The sequence below is a fragment of the Eleutherodactylus coqui genome, chromosome 1 (assembly GCF_035609145.1).
Source record: "Eleutherodactylus coqui strain aEleCoq1 chromosome 1, aEleCoq1.hap1, whole genome shotgun sequence".
Taxonomy (NCBI): Eukaryota; Metazoa; Chordata; class Amphibia; order Anura; family Eleutherodactylidae; genus Eleutherodactylus; species Eleutherodactylus coqui.
Window position 1 is genome coordinate 490,629,007 of NC_089837.1, and position 15,019 is coordinate 490,644,025.

Sequence of the window (15,019 nt, forward strand, 5' to 3'; positions counted from 1 at the left end):
ATATGCCCCTCCCCCTTCCCCATGGCTCACCTCCTCTCTCCTCCCCCCATCTGATTGCAATGGGAGGGGGCGGGGGTAAGCACCGCCCCATCCTGACTCCTCCAGTTGCTGTCTATGACAAGGGGCGGGAACTTAGCTCCACCCCTATCCTGCCCCTTCTTCGCAGCCAGCAATGGGAGGAGGCAGGATGGGGCTGCACTTGGCTCCACCCCTGCTTCGCTCCCTCCCATTGCAACTAGGTTGGAGGGGAGGAGAGAAGAGGGAGGGAGTTTAGCAGCCATGCTGCTAAACTTCCTCCCACCTCCCTTCCCTGGCCGCGGTCATTGGCTCCCATAGGAGCCCATTCAGCGGCCGACGTATTCCGGCCTAAAAGATAATTCCAGGACTATCTTTTGGGCCTGACATAAAAATGCCCGGTGCTATATTGGCCGGACGGGCACTTTTATGTCATGGGAATTAGGCCATGTGATCTGATGGATTGGAATCCAATGCATCAGATCACAGCGTATATCAGCCAGCCGTGAAAACGGCGGGCCGATATACGCTTGTGAGAACAAAGCCTCAGGAGCCTTGTTTTTTTTCTTTGCATAGACAAAGTTAAAAGAACATGCTACCTGAAGCCACCACAACAGGGAGCTTACTGCACACTAATTACTAGAGATGAGCGAGCGTACTCGGAAAAGCACTACTCGCTCGAGTAATTTGCTTTATCCGAGTATCGCTGTGCTCGTCCCTGAAGATTCGGGTGCCGCTGCGGCTGACAGGTGAGTCGCAGCGGCGAGCAGGGGAGAGCGGGCGGGAGAGAGGGAGAGAAAGATCTCCCCTCCGTTCCTCCCCGCTCTCCCCTGCAGCTCCCTGCTCCGTGCCGGCACCCGAATCTTCAGGGACGAGCACAGCGATACTCGGATAAAGCAAATTACTCGAGCGAGTAGTGCTTTTCCGAGTACGCTCGCTCATCCCTACTAATTACATTGAATTCTTTAATTGCACAGTATACAATAAGCTACTTCTATTGGTGGCAGCAGGCAGCTTGAATGTTAGAGTGAAATGGGAAAAAATAAAAATAATACAATTTCATCATCTTTGGGGCTATTGTCGATGGTGTTTTGTGAGGGCTTGTTTTTGCAGGATGACTAGTGGCTTCTGTTGGTACATTTTGGTTGTATACGACTTTTTGATTGCTTTTATTACGTTTTTTTCTGGGAGATGGGGGTCACCAAAAAGGTGCAATTCTGGCATTGTATTTTTTTTCTTGACAACATTCACCATGTGGGATAATTAATGAATAGACTTTTACGGATATAGCAGTACCCAACTGGTTCTGGTATTTTTGTTTGTTTTTGTTTTGCTTATTATAAATACAGGAAAAGTTTTTTAAAAAACAAAACTTTTTACAAAAATTAAAAATGTTACTTTTTTTTAGGCCCCATAGGAACTTGACCTTGCTGGCATTTTATTAAGACAGGCCACAGGCACATCTTAGTGGGCTAAAATGCATGGCAGCCATGAGCACTTTTATACAGAAGGCTCCCAGCTGCCATGACAACTAAACAGCATGTTACAATTTCATTTAGGGGGCTTTGGGATCTCTGAATACCGATTGGGGCATTTAAATGTTGCTGTTAGAATTTAAAGGGTTAACAGCCACACAGCATAAATGCTCATCACGGCTGTTGCAGATGGATATTAGCTGGCAGAACAGCTGGCGCCTACCATGTGTGGTGTGGGCTTGGCTCTTGGACCTGCTCCATACAAACATTGCTGCCAGAGATTATACATGTACAACCAATCACAGCGCAGCTTTCATTGTACCTCAGCAGTATAAGAAATAGCAACCAATCAGAGCACAGCAGTTTTCATTTCACCTCAGCTGTGTAAAAATGAAAGCTGAGCTCTAGCAATCAATCACTGCGCAGCTTTCACTTGTTAAACCGCTGAAGTAAAATAAAAGCTGCGCTGTGATTGGTTGCTTGCTATGGGCAACGCAGATTTCCTTTTGGCCAGCTTTCATAAGTGTGGGTGCTGGGCTAATTTCTGTGTGGTACACAGTGGCTTAGTGCTGGTGGGAAGCTGTGTGGTAGTTGGAGCAGAGGAGGAGGTTGTCTGTGTGAGATATTATCTGAGGAGCAGGTCGTCTGTGTAATAGATTATGTATGATGAGGAGGAGGAGGAGGTCGTCTGTGTAATAGATTATGTATGATGAGGAGGAGGTTGTCTGTGTTAGATAAGACTGTGAAATAAAAAACATCTGCTAAAGTGCAATTCCAGCATTCCCTCCCCCCCAGGGGTAGAGGGGCTGTCTTATCTCCTCCCCCCCACTCCAAATTTGTCCCCATGGGAGGAGTTATTTATGTACCAAGTTTGGTTGAAATTGCTTCAGGGGTTAAATGAATTATGGTGGCACTTACACACATACATACATACATCCTATTTTATATATATAGAAGATTAATCTCTACAGAAATCTGGATGTAAAAACAACATGGTAGTAAGAAGTAGCCGCATCCAAAGTAAGTCTAAGGGTGGCTCATGGCCTCAAAAAAGTAGACCACTCATACACCAGTTCACAGAATGGAGGATCTAAAGAATACATGTGATTTCTCATTATGCTGTGTACTCTAACGAAGTGTCTCTGCAGGCATTCTGTGACATGGATTATAGAGGAGGAGGCTGGACTGTTCTTCAGAAGAGAATTGATGGTGTAATTGACTTCCAGAGGACCTGGCTGGACTATATGGATGGATTTGGAGAACTTTCAGGTGATGAACTCTTTGAATAAGCTTTATCTAAGGTCGGTCTCACATGACCGGATTTCAATTGTGGAATCCATGATCGTCACCCGTACAGAGGATCCGCGGCATTCCATGCACATTGAAAAAATAGAACATTTGCATATCTGCCGAGATGAGCAGATGGCGATTTTGGCGAGCAGATTTAAAATCGCAGCATGTTCTTTTTTTTGTGCGGGCTCCACATGGATGGCTTCCATTGAAGTCAATGGAAGCCGTCCGTCCCGCGGCCCATCCGCAATTGATATTGGGACAGTGAGGGAAATATAAATTTTTTTTTAAAAAATCTCTACCATGTATGACCAACAGCGAGTGACTGCAGTAAAGAACTGACAAGTACTCAGGGTCGCCGGCCGCGGTCAGAGACGGATTCTACAGCGGGCTCCCACATGCCGGTCGCTTTTGTGAGACCGGCCTAAGTCGTACTGTGCTCACTCTTTCTAGCCTGCAACTATAGATGTAAAAGAGTTACATTAGTGTCCTTCAGTTAACCAGGTACTAGGTCTACCACCTAGTAACTTAAAGTGCTACAAATGTAGGTTCATACCCTTTGGTGCCCCTGCTGCACAACTGACACAGTCCTTTTTTTAGCCTCTTCCGCTTCCCAGGCTGGCAGCCATTGTGCAAAGGGCTAGCTATGTTCTTAACCCGATAAGCACCAAAGGCCGTAAATATACAGTGCTTGGTCCTTGGCTTTAATCCCGTGCAGGGGCATAATTACAATGTGAAATTTAAAAAAAATGACATTGTGAATGATCCACAGAGGTCTTATATAATATCATTGGGGACATTGATGTTGAAAAAAAAAATAGTTACAAAATCTGTTTAAAAAATTACAGAACAAAATTAAAAAAATATATATATATGTATATATATATAAAAAAAATAACCCACCGCCAATGCCAACAAACTGTCGCCATAAACCTACCACATGGGTAAAATGGCAGCAAGTTAAATTTTTCCTTCACACTCGCGTATACGAATTGCGTATTCCGCAAGCGGAAGAAAAATTGCAGCGTGCTCTATTTTGCCGCTAAATCTGCGCGGTTGGCTTCCACTGATTAATTTGCCCAAATAACATCATAGAAACCTTTATATATGTTACAGGAGGAGAGAAGGGAGAGGAGGACATGATGAAAACCTTTATATATGTTACAGGAGGAGAGAAGGGAAAGGGGGAACATGATGAAAACCTTTATATATGTTACAGGAGAAGAGAAGGGAGAGGGGGCATGATGGAAACCTTTATATATGTTACCGGAGGAGAGAGGGGAGAGGTAGACATGATGGAAACCTTTATATATGTTACAGGAGGAGAGAAGAGGGAGGAGGACATGATGGAAACCTTTATATATGTTACAGGAGAAGAGAAGGGAGAGGGGGCATGATGGAAACCTTTATATATGTTACAGGAGGAGAGAAGGGAGAGGGGGACATGATGGAGACCTTTATATATGTTACAGGAGGAGAGAAGAGGGAGGAGGACATGATGGAAACCTTTATATGTGTTACAGGAGGAGAGAAGGGAGAGGAGGACATGATGGAAACCTTTATATATGTTACAGGAGGAGAGAAGGGAGAGGAGGACATGATGGAAACCTTTATATATGTTACAGAAGGAGAGAAGGGAGAGGAGGACATGATGGGAACCTTTATATGTGTTACAGGAGGAGAGAAGGGAGAGGAGGGACATGATGGAGACCTTTATATATGTTACAGGAGGAGAGAAGGAAGAGCAGGGACATGATGGAAACCTTTATATATGTTACAGGAGAAGAAAAGGGAGAGGGCGACATGATGGAAACCTTTATATATGTTACAGGAGGAGAAAAGGGAGAGGGCGACATGATGAAAACCTCTATACATGTTATGGAAGTAGAGAAGAGAGAGGGGGGCATGATGGAAACCTTTATATGTGTTATAGGAGAAGAGAAGGGAGAGGAGGACATGATGGAAATCTTTATATATGTTGCAGGAGGAGAGAAGGGAGAGGAGAAAAGCGAGAAGAGGGACATGATGGAAACCTTTATATGTGTTACAGGAGGATTGAAAGGAGAGTAGGGACATGATGGAAACTTTTATATATGTTACAGGAGGAGAGAAGGAAGAGAAGGACATGATGGAAACCTTTATATATGTTACAGGAGGAGAGGAGGGACATGATGGAAACCTTTATATATGTTACAGGAAGAGAGAAGGGAGAGGAGGACATGATGGGAACCTTTATATGTGTTACAGGAGGAGAGAAGGGAGAGGAGGGACATGATGGAAACCTTTATATATGTTACAGGAGGAGAGAAGGAAGAGCAGGGACATGATGGAAACCTTTATATATGTTACAGGAGAAGAAAAGGGAGAGGGCGACATGATGGAAACCTTTATATATGTTACAGGAGGAGAAAAGGGAGAGGGCGACATGATGAAAACCTCTATACATGTTATAGAAGTAGAGAAGAGAGAGGGGGACATGATGGAAACCTTTATATGTGTTATAGGAGAAGAGAAGGGAGAGGAGGACATGATGGAAATCTTTATATATGTTGCAGAAGGAGAGAAGGGAGAGGAGAAAAGCGAGAAGAGGGACATGATGGAAACCTTTATATGTGTTACAGGAGGATTGAAAGGAGAGTAGGGACATGATGGAAACTTTTATATATGTTACAGGAGGAGAGAAGGAAGAGAAGGACATGATGGAAACCTTTATATATGTTACAGGAGGAGAGAATAGAGAGGAGGACATGATGGAAACTTTATATATGTTATAGGAGGAGAGAAGGGAGTAGGGGACATGATGGAAACCTTTATATATGTTACAGGAGGACAGAAGGGAGAGGGGAGACATGATGGAAACCTTTATATATGTTATAGGAGGAAAGAAGGGAGAGGAGGGACATGATGGAAACCTTTATATATGTTACAGGAGGACAGAAGGGAGAGGGGGGACATGATGGAAACCTTTATATATGTTACAGGAGGAGAAAAGCGAGAGGGGGACATGATGGAAACCTTTTCAATGTTACTTAGGGGGAGGAGGGACAAGATAGAAACGGTTATATATGTTACATGGGGAGAGAAGGAAGAGGAGGGACATGATACCAACAGGAGGAGAGTAGGGAGTGGGGGACATGATGGAAACCTTTATATATATATTACAGGAGAAGGAGGAGGGGGGACATGGGGAAAACCCTTTTTATATGTTACCGGAGGAGAGCAGGAAGAGAGGAGACATGATGGAAACCTTTATCTATGTTAAAGGATGAGAGAAGGGAGAGGAGGACATGATGGAAACCTTTATATATGTTACAGGTGGAAAGAAGGGAGAGGAGGACATGATGGAAACCTTTATATATGTTACAGGAGGAGAGAAGAGAGAGGAGGACATGATGGAAACCTTTATATATGTTACAGGAGGAGAGAAGAGAGAGGAGGGACATGATGGAAATCTTTATATATGTTACAGGAGAGAGAAGGAAGAGGGGGGACATGATGGAAACCTTTATATATGTTACAAGAGGAGATAAGGCAGATGAGGGACATGATGGAAATCTTTATATATGTTACAGGAGGAGAGAAGGGAGAGGAGGGACATGATGGAAACCTTCATATATGTTACAGGATGAGAGAAGGGAGAGAAGGACACGATGGAAATCTTTATATATGTTACAGGAGCAGATAAGGGAGAGGAGGGACATGATGGAAACCTTTATGTCAGGACCGGCGGCTCTCGTGGTCTCCGTGCCCGCACCACCGGTCCTATCGCCCAAGCTGATCGGGTGCAGCGCAGGGGAGCCCCGATCTTGGTGACCTCCCATGGCCGTTGGGGTCCCGGACAATGGCTCTGGGTGCATGCTCCTGTGCTCAGGGGGCGGCGCCTGGGTAATCGAGTTGTTGAGGGTTGCGGTGGATGCCGTCCCAGTTGCCATGACATCCTGAATAGCATGTTCTGCACTTGTTGCTGGATGTCTGGGTCTCTGCACTTGCTGCCTTATGTCTGGGTCTGGCTGCTGGCAGGCTTCCCGCCCCAATCAGCTGCAGGGGCGGGAGTTCTGACAGCATTTAAACATGCCTGTTTCCTTCCAGCATTGCCAGTGTATGTTTGTCTCCAGGCTACACCCGCGTTATTTTGATCTAATTTCCCGTTGTGACCCTCTGCTTTTGGACCTGACTTTGACCTCGCCTGATCCCTGGTACCACATATCCTCCTGTTGCCGACCCGGACTTTCTGACTTGCCTCTGTGTCTGTTTGTCTTTGAATTCGTTTGTAAGTCTGACCCCTTGCCCTGCTTCCCTAGTGAGTATAGGGACCTTCGCCCAGTTGTTGCCCTGGGGTCTAGCCCAGGGGAGCAAGTAGGTAGGGACAGGGGTTGCGGGTAGCTTTTGGGACTTCCAGTGCTCGGACCCCAGTCGCCTGACAGTTACACTGGCCTAAAGGGTCAAATTTTTTTTGTCCGACCGGCTACGTTAATCGCTTCTATGGAGGCCGTGTCAGCCTTGGCAAACCAGGTTAAGGCCCTGACTAACCTGGCACAGGACCTGACTTCCCATTTGATGCACCAGGAACAGGTGTTTTCTAAGGCTCAGGTTCAGCCTTCCTCGGTTCTGGCGACTATCTCTGAGCCTCAGGCCACGCTGCCCGACTTTTTTTCTGGGTAAAGGAAACAGTTCTTCTCTTTCCGGGAAGGCTGTAAACTGTTTTTTGATTTGCGACCCCACTCGTCTGGCACAGAGTACCAGAGGGTGGGCATCATGATTTCCCGACTAAGAGGAGAACCCCAAAACTGGGCATTCTCCTTACCCTCTGACTCTCCCACATGACAGTCTTTTGACACGTTCTTCTTTGCTCTGGGTCAGATCTTTGACGAACCTGACCGTGCTGCCTACGCTGTCTCTCAACTGTTGTCTTTGCGCCAGGGTCGGAAGGTGGCAGAAGACTATTATTCCCAATTCAGACAGCTCTGCACTGAGTCGGGGTGGAATGACTTGGCTCTCAAGGACTTGTTCTTAACTAGTCTATCTGAAGACCTAAAGCATCTGCTGGTGGCCCAGCCGGAGCCTGGAACCCTGGAGCAAGCAATGTCATTAGCCATCCGAGCAGACCGGCGCCTGAGGGCCAGACGATCCGCTCGGTCCAGTCCGGTCCATCCGGCCTCCCCAGCCAAGTCCCTTGTAAGACTGAAAACTTCACCTCCCTCCGCCGAACCCCTGGAATTGGGGACGATGTCACCTAAACAGCGAAGGGAATATCGGTCAAAGAAGAACCTTTGCTTGTATTGTGGAGAGTCTGGTCATCGGATCGCTATCTGCGGGAAGAAACCTTGACAGGAAAAATTTCTGCTCCTAGGCAGTTGTCGGGAGGATTGTCTAGGAGCTCAGGTACTCCCTGTTGTGTCTAAAATGTTCTTGCTCTGCGTCTTAGAGTTCCGTTCCTTCTCTCGTCCAGGGCAAGCCTTTGTTGATTCTGGGGCAGCAGCAAACATTGTAAATTTTGATTTTGTGGCTCAGATTTTTGGTTCCTTGCTACGTTTAGATCCTCCTATTCAAATTTCGTGGGTAGACGCCACTCCATTGCATGCTGGTCTCATCAATCTTTTTACCCCAGAGTTAAAATTTACCGTAGGGGCCCTGTATACTGAGACTTGCGCCTTCCTCGTCATGAAAGACTTGTCGGTGGACATAGTCTTAGGGCTCCCTTGGTTAAGGGAACACAATCCCATTATTAATTGGAACACGCTGGAATTGGTCCCACTGTGCCAATCACATGAATCCGGTGAATTTGGATACTTCTGTTTTGGAGGGGGTCAAGTTACCAGACTACATCGCTGACTTTTCTGATGTTTTCTCCAAACAACTCTCTGAAGTTTTGCCTCCCCATAGAGAATTTGATTGTAAGATTGATCTGATCCCAGGTGCCAAACTCCCTAAGGGTCAGATCTACAACGTAACTGTTCCTGAGAGGGAGTCCATGAAGGACTATATTCAGGACAGTTTGACCAAGGGACACATTCGACCCTCGCAGTCTCCTGTGGGCGCTGGGTTTTTCTTCGTTGGGAAGAAGGACGGGGGTCTAAGACCCTGTATTGATTACAGGGAGCTCAACCAGATAACCATCAGAAACCAATACGCTCTTCCTCTCATCCCCGACCTCCTCAATCAGGTTTCTGGGGCTCAGTGGATCTTCAAGCTCGACCTGAGGGGAGCCTATAATCTCATCCGTATTCGGGAAGGGGATGAGTGGAATACGGCTTTTAATACAACTCTGGGCCACTTTGAATACCTTTTTATGCCTTTTGGGTTATGTAATGCTCCAGCAATTTTCCAAGGGTATATGAATTCGATTTTTCAGGATATCATGGGTATGTTTGTTGTGGTATACCTGGATGACATTCTGATTTTCTTCCCTGACTGGGAGACACACTGTGTCCAGGTACGAACCGTGCTGACTCTCCTTAGGGCTATCAAATTATTAGCGAAATTTGAAAAATGTGTTTTCGGGGTTCAAAAATATCATTCCTGGGGTATAGCATTACACCATGTGATATTCAAATGGATCCAGTTAAGGTGGAAGCTATCACGGAATGGGCTCAGCCAGTTACCCTAAAAGCCCTGCAGCGCTTCCTTGGGTTCTCTAATTGTGTACAGTTTGGGCCCAGGTTCGTAGGAGCCTTCAGTGTTCCCAGGAGGAACTACTTAGGCAGTCAAATAAGAGATGCACTATTTCTGCACGGTTTGTGGTTGGGGAGCAGGTGTTACTATCTTCCAAAAATTTGAAACTTAAGGTTCCGTCCTTAAAACTGGCTCCACATTTTGTTGGTCCATTCACAATCTCTCAGATGGTTAACCCAGTGGCATATAAAGTATCCCTTCCTGCATCTCGGATGATCCATAACGTCTGCCATAAAGACTTGTTAAAAAGATATGTGACTCCAGTTTTGCGCACCCGTGACCCGTCCTCTTCTACGCTGCTGCAAGGAGAATTAGAATTTGAGGGGGAGAGAATTGTTGTCTCCAGGCGGGTTCGGGGCTCGATACAGTATCTGGTCCACTGGAGAGGGTTTGGCCCTGAGGAACGGGCGTGGGTCCCTGCCAGGGTTAGTTATGCCCCACGTCTGGTCCGATTATTCCACATGGCCTTTCCTCTCAAGCCCGCTCCAGGTCGTGGGGTGCCGGTGCCCCTCCGTAGAAGGGGGGGGGGGGGGGTACTGTCAGGACCAGCGGCTCTTGGGGTCTCTGTGCCCGCACCACTGGTCTTATCACCCGAGCTGGTCGGGTGCGGCGCAGTGGAGCCCTGGTCTTGGTGACCTCCCCTGGCCGTCGGGGTCCCAGACAATCGCTCCGGGCGCATGCTCCTGTGCTCAGGGGGCAGTGCCTGGGTAATCGAGTTGTTGGGGATGTGGCGGATGTCGTCCCCGTTGCCATGACATCCTGAATAGCATGTTCTGCACTTGTTGCTGGATGTCTGGGTCTCTGCACTTGCTGCCTTATGTCTGGGTCTGGCTGCTGGTAGGCTCCCCGCCCCAATCAGCTGCTGGGGCAGGAGTTCTGACAGCATTTAAACGTACCTGTTTCCTTCCAGCATTGCCAGTGTATGTTTGTCTCCAGACAACACCCGCGTTGATCTGATTTCCCGTTGTGACCCTCTGCTTTTGGACCTGACTTTGTCCTTGCCTGATCCCTGGTACCGCGTATTCACCTGTTGCCGACCCGGACATCCTGACTTGCTCTATGTCTGTTTGTCTCTGTATTTGTTTGTTAGTCTGACCCCTTACCCCGCTTCCCTAGTGAGTATATGAACCGTCGCCCTGGGTCCTAGCCCAGGGGGGCAAGTAGGTAGGGACAGGGGTTGCGGGTAGCTTTAGGGACTTCCAGTGCCCGGACCCCAGTCGCCTGACACTTTATATATGTTACAGGAGGCGAGAAGAAAGAGGAGGGACATGATGGAAATCTTTATATATGTTACAGGAGGAAAGAAGGGAGAGAGGAGACATGATGGAAAGCTTTATATATGTTACAGGAGGAAAGAAGGGAGAGAGGAGACATGATGGAAATCTTTATATATGTTACAGGATGAGAAAAGGGAGAGGAGGTACATAAAGGAAACCTTTATATATGTTACAGGAGAGAGAAGGGAGAGGAGGACATGATGGAAACCTTTATATATGTTACAGGAGGGGAAAAGAGAGAGGAGGACATAATGGAAATCTTTATATATGTTACAGGAGGGGAGAAGGGAGAGGCATACATGATGGAAACCTTTATATATGTTACAGGAGGAGAGAAGAGAGAGGAGGACATGATGGAAACCTTTATATATGTTACAGGAGAGTAAAGGGAGACGGGGGACATGATGGAAACCTTTACATTTGTTACAGGAGGAGAGAAGAGAGAGGCATACATGATGGAAACCTTTATATATGTTACAGGAGGGGAGAAGGGAGAGGAGGACATGATGGAAACCTTTATATATGTTACAGGAGGAGAGAACGGAGAGGAGGACATGATGGAAACTTTATATGTGTTACAGAAGGAGAGAACAGAGAGGAGGACATGATGGAAACTTTATATATGTTACAGGAGGAGAGCAGGGAGAGGAGGACATGATGGAAACCTTTATATATGTTACAGGAGGAGAGAAGGGAGAGGGGAAACATGATGGAGACCCTTATATATGTTACAGGAGGAGAGCAGGGAGAGGAGGACATGATGGAAACCTTTATATATGTTACAGGGGGAGAGGAGGGACATGATGGAAATCTTTATATATGTTACCGGAGGAAAGAAGGGAGAGGGGGGACATGATGGAAACCTTCATACATGTTACAAGAGGAGAGAAGGAAGAGGAGGACATAATGGAAACTTTTATATATTTCATCGGAGGAGGAGATAAGGGAGAGGAGGGACATGATGGAAACCTTTATATATGTTACAGGAGGAGAGCAGGGAGAGGAGGACATGATGGAAACCTTTATATATGTTACAGGAGGAGAGAAGGGAGAGGGGAAACATGATGGAGACCCTTATATATGTTACAGGAGGAGAGCAGGGAGAGGAGGACATGATGGAAACCTTTATATATGTTACAGGGGGAGAGGAGGGACATGATGGAAATCTTTATATATGTTATAGGAGGAAAGAAGGGAGAGGAGTACATGATTGAAACCTTCATACATGTTACAAGAGGAGAGAAGGAAGAGGAGGACATAATGGAAACTTTTATATATTTCATCGGAGGAGGAGCTAAGGGAGAGGAGGACATGATGGAAATTTTTTTATGTGTTACAGGAGGAAAGAAGGGAGAGAGGAGACATGATGGAAACCTGCATATGTGTTACAGGATGAGAAAATAGAGAGGAGGTACATGATGGAAACCTCTATATATGTTACAGGAGAGAGAAGAGAGAGGAGTACATTATTGAAACCTTCATATATATTACAAGAGGAGAGAAGGGAGAGGAGGACATGATGGAAATCTTTATATATGTTACAGGAGGAAAGAAGGGAGAGAGGAGACATGATGGAAACCTTTATATGTGTTACGGGATGAAAAAGGGAGTGGAGGTACATGATGGAAACCTTTATATATGTTACAGGAGAGAGAAGGGAGAGGAGGACATGATGGAAACCTTTATATATGTTACAGGAGAGAGAAGGGAGAGGAGGGACATGATGGAAACCTTGATATATGTTACAGGAGGAGGGAAGGGAGAGGAGGGACATGATGGAAACCTTTATATATGTTACAGGAGAGAGAAGGGAGAGGAGGGACATGATGGAAACCTTGATATATGTTACAGGAGGAGGGAAGGGAGAGGAGGGACATGATGGAAACCTTTATATGTGTTACAGGAGGAGAGAAGGGAGTGGAGGTACATGATGGAAACCTTTATATATGTTACAGGAGAGAGAAGGGAGAGGAGGACATGATGGAAACCTTGATATATGTTACAGGAGGAGGGAAGGGAGAGGAGGGACATGATGGAAACCTTTATATATGTTACAGGAGAGAGAAGGGAGAGGAGGACATGATGGAAACCTTGATATATGTTACAGGAGGAGGGAAGGGAGAGGAGGACATGATGGAAACCTTTATATGTGTTACAGGATGAAAAAAGGGAGAGGAGGTACATGATGGAAACCTTTATATATGTTATAGGAGAGAGAAGGGAGAGGAGGACATGATGGAAACCTTTATATATGTTACAGGACGGGAGAAGGGAGATTGGGGACATGATGGAAACCTTTATATATCTTACAGGAGGAGAGAAGGGAGAGGAGGTCATGATGGAAACCTTTATATATGTTATCGGAGGAGAGAAGGGAGAGGAGGACATGACAGAAACGTTTATATATTTTACAGAAGCAGAGAAGGGAGAGGGGGAACATAATGGAAACCTTTATACGTATATGTTGCAGGAGCAGACAAAGGAAAAGAGGAACATGATGGAAACCTTAATATATCTATTTAACGTATAATAAAGTTTAAGGAGTTTTTATTAGCAAGATAAACACTAGAACAAGGGGGCACAATCTGAGATTAGTTGGGTTATATTAGAAGCAATGTTGGGAATTATTTTACTGAAAGAGTAGTTAATGCTTGGAACAAACTTCCAGCAGTCGTGGTTTGTAAAATAAATGAATTCAATCTGCCTGGAATAACCAGACATCTATCCTAAGAGAAATAAAAAGGAAATACTATCACAGCAGACTAGATGGACCATGTGGTCTTTTTCTGCCGCCAGTTTTCTTTAAGTTACTGTGTAATCCTGTGTTTATAAAGAAGATGTGTGGAGTTAATGGCAAAGATCAACTGTCCCACACAGGGAACTGGACGAAAAGGAAATTCCACTCGTTATACATAATCCCTCTATTGTTGTATTATATTATCCTGGCTTTACCTGTGCAGCTGTTTTATATTTTGCTCAGGATCTCATGGGATACACAGCTCACACACCAATAGTTTTGTAATAAGAGCTATTTACATTATCTGATAAACTTCTAGAAGTCTTAAAGAAGTCTTACAAAAAGAAAACTTACAAAGAAAAAAATAGTTTTTAATATCTCACTGCTGTGAAATGATATCAAAATAACAGACTCAAAACTTCAGGCTGAGCTACTAATGGATTCTAATATGAACGACCCTTTCTGATTTATATTATCCAGTGAAGCAAAAATTTGGTCCAATGTTTCAATTATCAGTATACCATAACTTATCAATTGCACTTTAATCTAAAGCTTCCAACCCCGTTGTCCTCAGTGTCATGTGTCCTGAAGAGTGTAGAGGTAATTGTTGTGGCAGGGCATTTCATCTGTAGGTGATGTAGGTGCAATATATGCTTCACTTGTAGAAAGGAGCAGGCAGCTGTCATTTTTCATCTAAGGGGTGGGGTGAGCAGTGAAGATCTTATGACCAACAGATGTGATGTCCTGACACAACAATAGCTACCATACTCTTCGGGTCACATGACACTGACGAAAATGGGAGTCAGAAGCTTTAGTCAAAATTAGGTGTAATTGGTAAGTTACTTATATACTGATCACTAAAATCTTGATGTGGAGGAAAATCTGATAAAATGTCTCCCATTAAGGGAGCTATTCCTTCCTATACACTATATGCATGCATGCTTGGCTCAGCTGTATTCTCAATAGCAGTAAGGGAATAAGCCACTCTCTTGTGAAAACAAAAGATTGGGCATGCTGAAATTCACAATGAGTTGAGGAGCCCATGTACATGATTCTTGGCTGGGCCCATTGAATTTGGCAGGTTCAGTCAAAGGTTATCAAATGTGTATGGGCTTCTTTAAAGTGAGTTTACAGTTGAAAAGAAAGTAAGTGAACCCTTTGGAGTTATCTGGATTTCTGCACTGATTAGATAACAATTTCTAAGTCCAATTAGGCAAACACAGTCTAACTAATAATTCACAAGCAGTTGCACCGTTCATCTTTTTTATTGAGCACCGTGAGTAATCATCCACAGTACAGCGAGAAAAAGTAAATGAACCTCTCTGTTACTGGCTTCTCTGACAGCTAATTGTCAAAAATTGTTTCAATTAAGGAGATGAGATTGGAAGTTCGGTTTCACAGGTGCTTTGCACATTAAAGGCACGCAATGCCTGGTTCTTGACAAATCTGTTCTTCTCAAGAAAGACTGGTTAGTGCAAGCTGTGCCTCAATGCAAACAGTATTAATAGGGTCCCCCATAGTAGCCCCACACAGACAACAGAGGGAAGAGGTCA

General features: G+C 45.2%; 1 protein-coding gene across 2 annotated transcripts in view; it reads left to right on the plus strand.

The window, feature by feature from the left end:
* The window catches only part of ANGPTL5 (angiopoietin like 5), an 80,085-nt gene that overhangs the window by 46,196 nt on the left and 18,870 nt on the right, over positions 1–15,019 (plus strand). For both annotated transcript variants that reach the window (XM_066586544.1, XM_066586551.1), the window contains exon 6: positions 2,639–2,759. In XM_066586544.1, coding sequence (XP_066442641.1) covers positions 2,639–2,759 — 121 coding nt within the window. The remainder of the gene's footprint in view (positions 1–2,638; positions 2,760–15,019) is intronic.